Raw genomic sequence first — 11,756 nt, forward strand, 5'->3', positions numbered from 1 at the left:
GCTCCACTAGGCTCTGGGCTCTTTCAAGGGGGTTGATGAAGACACGATTCAAAATGCTACAGGAAAACAGGAAAACAATAGCCCCGGGAGAAGACAGAAACTAAAGAGACCAAGTGGAAACCGCTTCTCAAGCCGATCTCTTTTTGGAGGGGAGAAGAAAACTAGTATGCAGAAAGTAGTGATGATGTTAAGCTGTTTAGGGCAGATGAGTATAGGAATGGAGCCAAAACCTACATATGTTCATACAAAAACCCTTCTGTGACTTACTCTGTTCAAGATACCATCAGAAAAACAACAGCAAAATTTATTCATGTTTGTATATGTAGAACTTAAAAAAATTCTACATTTCTTTGGTGGTCATGGAAACCACTCCCCCACCCCCACCAACTGACAAGGCATACCTTTCTCTTGACAAACTTGTCCCAGTAGTTATTAGGAAAAGATCTGAAAAAGAAAAGGAAGAGGGGAGGCTCTTAACATCAAGGCAAACACGTCAAGATGCTGTGTGATCTGTGTCTGGATCCGGGATCTCCTTGGGTTTGTCCCACTCATTCAAGAATTCAGACTGATGGAAGCTCAGGGTCAGCACAGATCTAACTGATACATGGTTTTGCTTCTTTGTCTTGACTTCTGAAACACCTGGAGAGCCACTCTGCATATTCTGCCTCAAATTTCTAATAAAGAGCCCGGAATTGTGGTGGTAGACTAGACAGAAGCAAGTACATATTTCTTGATCCCAGTATAACTAGAAACGAAACCCCGCAGGAGAGCACATGCATTCAGGCTTCATTCACTGAGTATCTAACCTTATGTCGGCACCTGGGGTAGGTGATAGGGATACAGTGGTGGAAAATACAGACAAGGTCCCTAACTTGATGACGTTTCCAGTATGGGAATCCCTTTAGTTCATGTGTGTGGGGGGGTTTTCTTAAGCAGAGTGCTCTTGCCTCTATTCTCCAACCCCATATAACTCCTGTGGGGTCTGCTTTTCTCAGGGAATTAGATCCCTCTGTCTTTTGGAGGGATCTACCCTACCATCCCTAACCCCTCAGAGGAATGTCTTTCCTCAGCCTAGTAACTTATACCAGCTCCAGTGCAAAGAGTTTGTAAAGTCCAGGAGGAACCGTCACTTTCAGGTATGTTAGCAAGAACCATTTAAGATATTTTTCTCTTGGGGCACCTGGGTGGCTCAGTCGGGTAAGCATCTGACCCTTGATTTCAGATCAGGTCATGATCTCAGGGTCATGAGATCGAGCCCCACGTCGGGCTCTGTGCTCAGCAGGGAGCCTTCTTGGGATTCTCTCTCTCCCTCTGCCCCTCCCCCCCTTGTGTGCTTGTGCTCTCTCTCTCTCTCTCAAAAAAGACTTTTCTCCCTTCCACAGTGGTTATCTTTCCTGGGAGAGTTCCTTGTGAGTCTAGATTGCAGCCAAGGAACCTCTGGTCCTTGGTGCATGCATTCTTAGTTCTGTTTCCCTTAATGTGAGTCCATTCTTCTGCAACAAGAGTCTCCTATTCTATAAAGACCACCCAAGCTGGTGATATGGAAGTGAGGACTTCCCTCTATTCACGGACCTCTCAGAATAACCCTCAGCAAATGCCACTTTCCACCCAACAGGCTGACAACATTTAAAAAAATTTTTTTCAGGGATGGGGGGAGGGGGAAAGCTAAAGCAATTTCTTTGTTTCAAACATCAAAATGTCACTTAAAAGCAAAAACAAATGCTGAGTTTACAGAGTAAAGTGGTAATAGATTTTATCTCTGGAGGCATGGAAATTATTATTTTGATTTTCTTCTTTGTACGTTTTTCTACTTGATTTTTTTCATGGATTACATTTAGAACCTAAAATAAACAAGGCAAATAAAAAAATCAACCCAGTCTTCCTCTGTCCACACTAAAATCTCCTTTCTCTTAAATCCCTTATACAAACGGTCCGTAACGTACAACTCAGCTTTGGTCACATTTTGTCCTAAGTGGAAAATTCCACAAGTGAGGCCACAGGGCCACTGACTGAAGGTTCCAGGCAAGACCATTTCACAGACATGATCTTACCTTGGTCTGAGTATTCTTGTCCCCTAAGTATGTAAGCTCCTTGAAGGTAGAAAACATAATTTTACTTGATAATATTCCTTAAAGTGTGAGGTAGACAACAGAACCTCCAGCAGGGAAATGTTACCAATAAACAATACTTCTATGTATAAACGGTCAAAAATAATAAAAGATCCTCAGCCTCTTTAGAAAGGAAGGAGATGCACGGTGAGATGCTATTACACACCTACCGAATTAGCCCAATTATCTGAGTATCTGAGGTGTGGCCAAGAGGCGGGAAGCAGGAGCTCTCACACAGTGGTGGCTGGAATGTGAATCAACACAAACATCTGCATACCCTACTACTAAGCAAATCCCTTTCCTGGTCTCTGCTCTAGAGAAACCCTTTTACTGGAGCCTCAGCTATATAAGTGTTCATTGTCTCTCTGTTGGTAAAAGCCAGAAACCAGAAGCGGCTGAGATAGCCACTGTCAGGAAAGTGGGTGAACACATGATATACACATGATAATCACTCATCTAATGGACAACGCTACAGTTTTGAAATGAGCAAACTGTGGCTCCACGCATCAGCACGGGTGAGTCCCCGGTGCCGTGTCGAACCAAGTATGACCGCATAGTGCATAGTGCATAATTCCACTTACACAAAGTTCAGAAATAGTCAACGTGAGAGAACGCTTCTAGGGACACATACCTAAGTGGTAAACTATATACTAAAGCAAAAGAACGAATATCACTAAAGCCAAGAGAGGAGTTAAGCGACGGTTGGGGAGGTTACGATCAGGGAGAACATCTGGGACTTGGAAGCTATGAGCAAGGTTCCATTTGTAAAACTTTGAGGTTCGTTATTATACTTTAAAATAAACATTTTATATTTTCTTAATATGCATATTTAACAATACAAAAAGATAGCTCTCTTCGGTACATAGTTAACTGTTAAAAAATAGGTTACTGCAAAGCACTGCATGTATTATGATGCCATTATTGCGGGAAAAAATGATTCATCCACCTCAAAATTTTAAAACAGCTACTTATGCATTTCTCTACTCATGGACATTTAAGCCACTTCAAATAAAAAAAACCCCGCAAATATCCTTGTTGGAACATTTTCGTGTACTCATCTCACTAACTCCTTAAATACTTATATTTCTCGATACTGAACTGCCTTTTTTCTGGGACTTTTAGGCCATATCACCTGTGTCACACACACAAGCATTACTGCTAATTGCAGAAAGCTGACCGAAGAATCACATTATTTAATAGGACCCAAAATTTCTGTGATGTGATGACAAAGGGTGGGAAACCGGGCTTAGTAGTTTCCCTCATTTGAGGGCTCCCCGAGGACCTGGAGCCGGGACAGCTTCTGATTTGCATGCTCACCTCCCCCCACCAAGAGAAGAGTCTTCCTGTTCTAGAGACTATTTTAAAGATCTCCGTTGTGCCTTTATAAAGCTGCCTCCCTCCGTTTGCCTGACCGTCTGCATCAGGAGCGATTTTCTTTCCCCGGGGGTCAGGGTGGTTGTTTGCAGACGTGCACAGTTGAATTGGCACAGCTAAGAGTTTCAACACCGTCACTTCTGTTTATATATCTCGCCCTGTATTCTTCTCTTTCGGCACATTAATTTATCTCGAAACTCTCATTTTCCCATTTGTGAACACGCCGGTGTTACCTTCGCTAATGGTGATGGCCATTGTTTGAACAGGTAGAGAAAGGGAATGACGAACAGCTTGATGCCTACCCCGTGCCAGGCCCTGTACCAAGCATGTAACACACATTCGCTGATGCTCCAGGCTTCAGGAGGTGGTAATCTCGTGCCTCTATTAGTGAAGAGGAAATGGAGGCTCAGCAGGCTTCATTCCTGCGCCTTTCACAGACAACTGAGTGACAGAGCTGACCTGGTGTCCCACCTCTGGGTGGAGAATCAGTGCTCTTTCTCACCGTGGTACTAATTATACACATGCCTACCAACAAAGCAGGCTTCACGCCATAGGTTGTAGCCCCCCCTCCCCGCTCCCCGCATGGCCCTGTTTTAACTGCCCAAGGAACTGCCTACCAAGTGGTAATGGGAGGAGTTCTAGTACCAACCAGGCTACTTGTCTGAGAAGACTTCAGAGGTGGTGCTGTTATCTAACTGCTATGCCGTATGGGAACTCTGGAGAAGCTGATCAGATGATCGCAGAACCCCCGGGCCAGGGAAACATTCTGTATGACTTGAACATGGAAAACTAAGTCGTACTGTACCGGGCCCTCTGGTCTTCATTAAATATGCTCAGCCCTCCCTGGTCACATCCTCTGTCCCCCATTAAATGCATAGAGATACACACAAGTGCTTGAGGGGCAATAGGCTATTTTACTAGAAAGGCAGTGGAGAAAATAAGTCCTGGAACCCACCCCCCCCCCCCAAAAAAGCTTCATATTAATCAGTCCGAGGCTGGTTAAGAACATGTCATTCTATTTCCAGTACAGACTGCTTTTCCTTTTCGGGACGGAGGTGAGGGGACACTTACGGTGTGTTGATTACCAGGCGGTCCCACTGCCCCTTGATGTCATCTTCAGATGGCTGTTCAGTGATATACAGGCCATCGAACTCCAGCTTCCTGGCAATTTCTTTTTCCCTTTTGAATACCACCAGAGGGACCTAGGAGTGGGAAGACACTGGTTACTCAAAGGAGGCTTTCTAATTACTGCACTCTCTCCTAAGCATTCCCCACAAATTGGCCTTTCCAACTTCAGGGTGGTAATCTCTCTCTCCCTCTCTCTCTCTTTTCTAAGTTTATTTTATTTTTTTTTTAAGTAATCTCTATACCCAACCTGGGGCTTGAACTCATGATGCTGAGATCAAGAGTCACATGCTCCTCTGACTGAGCCAGCCAGGTGCCCCTGGGGCAGTAATCTCTTTGTAATAGGATTCTTAGGGTGCCTCGTTGTGGATCTAAAGTCAAATAAATCTCTTCTCACTCCTTTGGCTAATATGCCTCCCTCTCCAAAAAGCTGGTTTCATGTGGGCCACCCTTTAAGGTTTAAATAGCTGATAGTAATACAAACTGGACTCCTTGACCCATCCTGGGAAGGCCATATTTAGACCAGTCCCTGGGCCAAATGAGTTAGGTCCCCTAGGACTCCTAGACTGGAGTTGAACCAAGACTTAGAAGGAAAATGAACTATTGTAGAACGGATTGGTCAGCCACAGAAATCCCATGGAATGTTCCAGCCCCCTTCGATGGCTACAGTCTTATTCATCTCATGGTGTTGATGTTTGGTTGATGAAACATGGCTTGCTAGCTAGGAGAGGATTTACTGGGCTCTGTACAGTCTTTCTGTATTGCAGTTTTCTTCCTGAGAGTTCCTGTCACTCCCTGTTCTCTTCCAGTTGTCACTGTCCTTTTAGCCTAGAGATGATGGCATGGATCTGATGACTACCACCAAAAGCGTACACAGACGAGGAGGGGAAAGTAATCTACTTGCCCCAACCATCACCAGACACACATACTTCAAATAAGGGACAGAGTGAGTGAGGTCAGAGGAGACTACTGAAATCCCAGGAAGTGAGTGGCCAGGGGCTCCTCTAGCCAGGAAAGCTCAACGCAGACAGGGCCGGGGCTTGTCACGCGGCCGGAAAGCGAGTGGTTATGTGGCAATATCCCTCGGGCCTGGGTCTCCAAATAGTTTCTTCCAGTAACTCTTCCTCAAAGCTCATGAAATCCATATGCCCCACACTATTTCTTTATTTCCAAGAAAAAAAAGATAAAACTTAGATAATGATTTGTAAAGAGTTACTTCTTGCCCTTTTTTCCTTTAAAATGACAAAACACCGCCGAGAAGATAAAAGACTAATGACAGGAAGGTGGCGAAAGCTAATAATAGGCATGTGCACACTGTGAGGAATCAATGATTGCTGCTCGCTAACGGATGACGCGGGAGGGACAGCAAAGGTGAAGCCTGTCTGAATAACGTCTGCTGTATTCGGAAAGGGTTCCGAATGATAATAATACCAAGGGTTAGAGCAGTACTCATCGCTGGGGTTCGAAGCATTCCCCCTTCAATCTTCTAAGGGTGTGTACACCCTCGTAAGGAGGACCTCCACATCCTTATTCCGTAGGTAGTGTTGACCTTTTGTTTTCTCTAGGTCACCAGTATACCTGCACCGAATCCAACAAGCTGAGCCCCAGGATGCTGAACTAAGGTAAGCTACTAACATGCTTCCGTGGTTACTACGTTTGGGGTTCCAAGTCCTGTTGTACATATGAATTCATTTAAAACTCCCAAGAGTTGGTGTTATTATTATAACACCCATTTTTACAGGCGAGGAATCATAGGAATGGTGAAGTTAGTGGCAGACCTGGGAGTCCCACCCAGGCAGCCTGGCTCCAAACTCTGTGCTTTCATCATTACACAGGAGTCCTTAGTGTGGGTCAGGGCACATGGTCTCCCCAGTGGGGCAGCTAGACCTCCCGCAGCACACTCTAGTTCACGGGGGGAAGTGACGGCCACAAGGACAGAATACACGTTGTGGACTCTTCCCAGAGAGAAGATGGCGTGGTGTCTGGCCAAGGAGACTTAAGAGAAGAAAAGAAAATGTAATGAGAAAAAAGATGTGGTTTAGTAGCAGCGGAACCAGACTTAGAACACCAAAAATAGAAGGATTCATAGGACTACATGAAGATTCATAACCATAGTAGCACGTGAAGATGGCTCCAGTGAACGGTCTCCTGATATTCATGCCCTGGAGTGGCTCCCCCCCATCTCCTGGGCAGCAATGAATCTGGGCTGACCCTGCGGAGTCTTCATGGAGAGAGAGAGAGGCCCAGCTACCCCGGCTGAGCCCAGCCTTCCAGCTGTTCGTTCCCTGCCAATGTTCCAGGCGTGAGAGCGTGCCATCGTGGACGGGCCAGCCCCGCTGAGCTGACAGATGGTTGCTCACACGGCTGCCTTCACATGGAGCAGAGGGACGGCTCAAATGTGCCCAGTCAGGCCAGAGAATCAGAGAGAGAAAGCGATCGTCATTTTAAGCCACTGAGCTTTGGGGGAAATCTAGCTGGCACTAGATAACTGAAACAGTAACTTATCAGTAAGTCTTCCTCTGAGATCTCGAGTACTTGAAACCTAACACATTTTGAAAGGTGAAAAGCATTTTTATAAAAATTCCAACCTAAGTTCAAAGATCAGAAGCAGCTCTCATTACTAGCTCCACGTGTGACCACGACCGGTGATTCTAATCCTGTGAAATTCAACTGGAAGTGCCTGAAAAGGGACTCCCAGAGCAAGGCTTCTCAAACTAGCGTGAATACAGATCCCCCGGGAGGCACGCTGAGTTGGAGATTCTGATTTAAAAGGCTCGGGGTGTGGCAAGAGTCTACAGTTCTAAGCCGCTCCCCAGTGATGGCAATGCCACTGCTCCATGAACCCCGGTCTACCAGCAAAGTCCTGGAGAACAAAGGCCTGGCTGGGTTCAAAATGCTGTGTCTCCCCCAAGGAGTCCGATTAGATTCAGAGTGGCCAGCGACTCACCTTCAGGCAGTAATAGCCCACCACGCACACTAAAGAGATGACGGTGTGGATGGCGGCCAAGGCCCGCAACGTCGGCGCCATGTACCCAGTGCTCTCCTGCAGGACGAAGAACACCATCGCTTCCTCCTCTTCCTCGTCGTTAAAGGAGCTCCACAGGTTTGCAACGTCCTCCGTCTCTTCTTCTAAAGGTTCTTCAGTGACCTGGCCCAAGACACACACTCTCTTAAGATCAGAAAGAGCCTCTGCCCTTGGGCTCTCCTCCACTGTTTAGGAAGATAGCATGCTGCACAGAGTAGGGACGTAGCATTGCCTGCTGAGTGAATGGGGTTTTCCATAACTTATTCCTAGGAATCTCCAGTCTCTCTAATAACTATGAACAACATTTTAAGAGACAAAGACAATCTCCAAAAAAAAGCAAAAATTTCAAAGTTAGGAACGCTGTACTATCTATGCTATGATCCCTATGCCACGGGAGGTAACTTCTGAAATGCCGTGGCCTGGGGAGGCGGCTGAGACACAAACACGCATGTGTACCAGTGCACGCACGTGTGCACACACGCACTCGACATTTTCCGTTCTTTCCAAACACCTGTGATGTTCATGGCTTCAACTGCCATTATGACACAGATGACCCCCAAATCTACACCTGCGAGGCTCTCTGCCTGCAGCTCCACCACCTGCTGGCTCCCTTCACCTGGATGACTGTGACAGTCACTTCAACCTCGGTACATTTAAACCTCAGCTTTGTCACACCCCTGTACAGACTTCCGTTTCTCCTCTATGGGCAACAGACAGCGATTACTTGTTTCACCTAGTGGTAGGGTGATGTAGGTAAAAGCAGGTTTTATAAAAGTTAGAGTGGTGGTTTTACATAGAAAGGGAGAGAGGCAAAAGTTAAGATAGCCAGTTAAAGACGATGTCGAGAATCCAGGACCTATCATTCACTCATTCCACTAACATTATGTGCCTTTGGTCTACGAGACCCACTTATCAGTGTTCAAAATCTTTATTTATCCTGATCAGTCCCTCTGTTCTCATATCCAAAAACCAACTACTGTTAATTCCTTCTTCATAATGGTTCTAACTTAGGGGCCAATGATAACGGCTTTCTTTCACCTTATCCTTTAAGGAAAGAACTATATTTATTATTCAGTTTGAAATACATGCAGTGCCCACTACAGGGTCCAGCAGATGGGAGGTACCCAACACACATTTGGAGAGTGTATGAAGTAGTGACTAGAACAAGCCTGAACTCCGGAAATAGTGCCCGAAACTGGCTTCCCTGGCAAGCAGTGTCTCCATTCTCCAGGCTGCTAAAGACCATATTCCTTTAGAAGCCAAGGTCTTAGATATCTCCTTAGATATTAGCATTTTTGCTCTAATTAAGAGCATACATTCTGTTATGATTTTAAAAAATATATAGTAAATTTAGCAAATAAGTCCTGAATGCGGTCTCACCTTGTAAAAGAGCAGGATGAAGTTGATCGCGAAGGCTACGAACAGAGCGAGGAACCTCAGGTTGTAGAAATTCCTGGCCAGGTAATGCTGCAAAGGAAAGCACAGGCAGGAGTCGAAGAGTTTTAGAAGGGAAAGAGATGTACACGGGAAAAGTCCTACTTGTTGGTCACACTCTTCTAAGACAATCCTGGACTTGCGACTCACTTGGGGAGGAATCAGGGACACTGATTAAAAAAAAATAGCTGAGAACGATGCTCAAGGGAACCCTGCTCTGGGTTATCCCTCAGGGAACCAAATGCCTAAATACGCCACCAGCAGAGTATTCAAATGCTATTGCGAAGGTGTTCGTGTGTGTGTGTGTGTGTGTGTGTGTGTGTGTGTGTGTTGTATGAGTGGAACCACGCATATAGCAGTGTATTTGGAAATTACGAGTATTCGAGGCCCACAGAAGAGCCCTATAGCTCCCAGCGTGGAGGCGGCCAGTCTGTGACCTAGAGTCCTTGTCCCTTTGTAAGTCACAGAGCCTCTGCCTCTGTCCTCTCAGGGGGCAGCATTCCCACTGTCGTCTTCCCCAGAAAATCCCGCCCTTGAGGAATGGAATGGTAGCTCCTTGGGGAAAGCTCTCAAGCCCTCTGTGGAGGGGCTCTCCCCAGTGGTGTTGTCCTGGCCATCAGCAACTGTCCCTCACTGGGAAATATGTCAGAGAAAGGACCTTCCGAGCTATGCTGCGAGCTAGCTGCATGTGGAATAACCTAACAGAGCCATATTCTCTCTGCGTCCCAGATGACCCAACTCTTTCTGAACTTTGGGCTAGGATCAGCCAAGTCTGCACAGGACACACATGAAGGACCAGCTAGGAAGCGGTCTCTGCGCCCTCCTGCGGATAGCATCGGGCATCCCGGGCTAGGTGGAGGGGCTGGAGCGCTTGGCTTTGCCCAGGTTACTCTCTTCTCCTTTGCCTCCAACAAACAAAGACCAGACAGAAGAGGGAGAAGAGGAAGGAGGAGGAATAAGAAAGAGGAAGGAGCATAAAGAATCAAACAGTGAAGCGGAATGTGGCCGCTGTCTGAGGTCTGTGCCAGGCCAGGGTTGGATCGCTTACCAGTAACTTGGTCTGATAGATTTCCAGCCCTTTGAAGAAATTAGCCATGAAGGCTTCCGGCTTCTCGACTTTCTGGCCCCGCCGTCGCTTCTTCTTCTTTGTCACATCTGTCCACAGGGCCTCAGCTTGCTCTTCCTCTTTGGCCATAACCTCCTTCTCCCCTTCTTCCAGGCTGTAGGAATGAGAGACCCATCAGCACAGAAGGGCAGCGGGAGGTCTGGCCCAGAGAGGGAGACTAAATTAAAAAGAAATCTTGTCATTGTTCCTGGAGGGTGGGAACTTCAAGTCTGTATCACCCATGGTGCCTGGATGTCAACTCTGCATTTAATGAGCGATGCCGCTTTGAGGAGCCGCGGTCATAGGGGTGAGTCAGTTATAAATGTGTTTGCACTCCTCTTCTGATATGGGGCTAAACAATTTTTTTTCCCTCCAGAAAAGTGGTCCTTTATTTTTTAAGACTTTTGGAATTTGTAGGAATACCTATTCTTTTAAGCTTGTGGTAGGAATTGAGATACTGTACAAAAGAACGTGGCACACTGGGCGCCTGGGTGGCTCAGTCCGTTAAGTGTCCGACTCTTGATTTCAGCTCAAGCCATGATCTCAGCGTCGTGGGACGGAGCCCCGCATCTGCTCTGAGCTCAGCAGGGAGTCTGCTGGAGATTCTTTCCCTCTCCCTCTGCCCCTCTCTCCCCTATACGCACTCTTGCTCTTAAAAAAAAACAAAACAAAACAAAACAAAACACCTTAGCTCAGACCCTGGCATGTAATATGTATTCAATATATTAGATAAAACCACCAGCATTATATGAAGTTGCTAAGTGTGGGTGTTCAATATTTGGCCAGATGGTGAAATTCTGATCTACTGGTGCACTGACAAAGTTAACGTGATTAATAGAACGTGTTTATTATATAGCTGGGGTAAAAAGAAATGTGTCCAGGGCTTGCACGGTATCTGTTTCTTGTATTAAGACAAATCAAGATTTCTATTTAGCACAGCAAAGAAAAGTCAATGGCATCAAGAACTCTGCCATAGCACTGCAAGCAGCCGAGGCCACCAAGAACTCACTCTGTCTTCTCTGGCTCCACTTTCCCTTCTGCTTCATGTGCTGCTCTCATCTCTGCTGCCTGGACGAAAATAACAATCAGTTAAGTTTCCCTCAAGTTGAGGAGATCGCGGTCACGAGCCATATATAGCACTGGCTGTTTCGTCTCCTTGGTCGCACGTCTCCTGGCTTTCTGTTTTCAGAATGCCTCTGCTTTCCTTAGGATCGCGGGATGTAAGCGTAAACTACTCTGGAGCAATGCCAACGCAAAGACTGCAAACTTCAAAACCCAGTTGCCCTGCTATTACTCAACTCCCAGTTGTGCTAGGACCCCCGGCACTGGTCCTACTGCCCCACGGGGTCAGGGAGGGATGGGACACAGATCACACCGGGTACAATCCACAACCTGCTTGCTCCAGACAGAATTCCTGCCTTGTCTTCAATCCTCTTAACCACTACCCCAATCCCTCTGACTGATGACCACTGCACTTAGAATAAAAGTCAAGCTCCTCAGTGAGGCCTACAAGGCCTATGTGATCATGGCCTTTCTCCCTATCCTTGTCTTGTACCACTTGGCTCATTACTTCCTACACCTGAAT

The 11,756-nt window shown here is 46.4% G+C and overlaps 1 protein-coding gene across 1 annotated transcript in view; it reads right to left on the reverse strand.

Annotated features, from left to right (window-relative positions):
- Window positions 1-11,756, reverse strand: part of RYR3 (ryanodine receptor 3) — a 491,158-nt gene that overhangs the window by 11,484 nt on the left and 467,918 nt on the right. The window contains 6 exon segments of the mRNA XM_040620426.1: window positions 402-444; window positions 4,554-4,684; window positions 7,555-7,755; window positions 9,013-9,099; window positions 10,115-10,286; window positions 11,181-11,239. Of these exon segments, the coding sequence (XP_040476360.1) occupies window positions 402-444; window positions 4,554-4,684; window positions 7,555-7,755; window positions 9,013-9,099; window positions 10,115-10,286; window positions 11,181-11,239 (693 nt within the window).

Source organism: Ursus maritimus, unplaced genomic scaffold (genome assembly GCF_017311325.1).
Source record: "Ursus maritimus isolate PB19 unplaced genomic scaffold, ASM1731132v1 scaffold_35, whole genome shotgun sequence".
Taxonomy (NCBI): domain Eukaryota; kingdom Metazoa; phylum Chordata; class Mammalia; order Carnivora; family Ursidae; genus Ursus; species Ursus maritimus.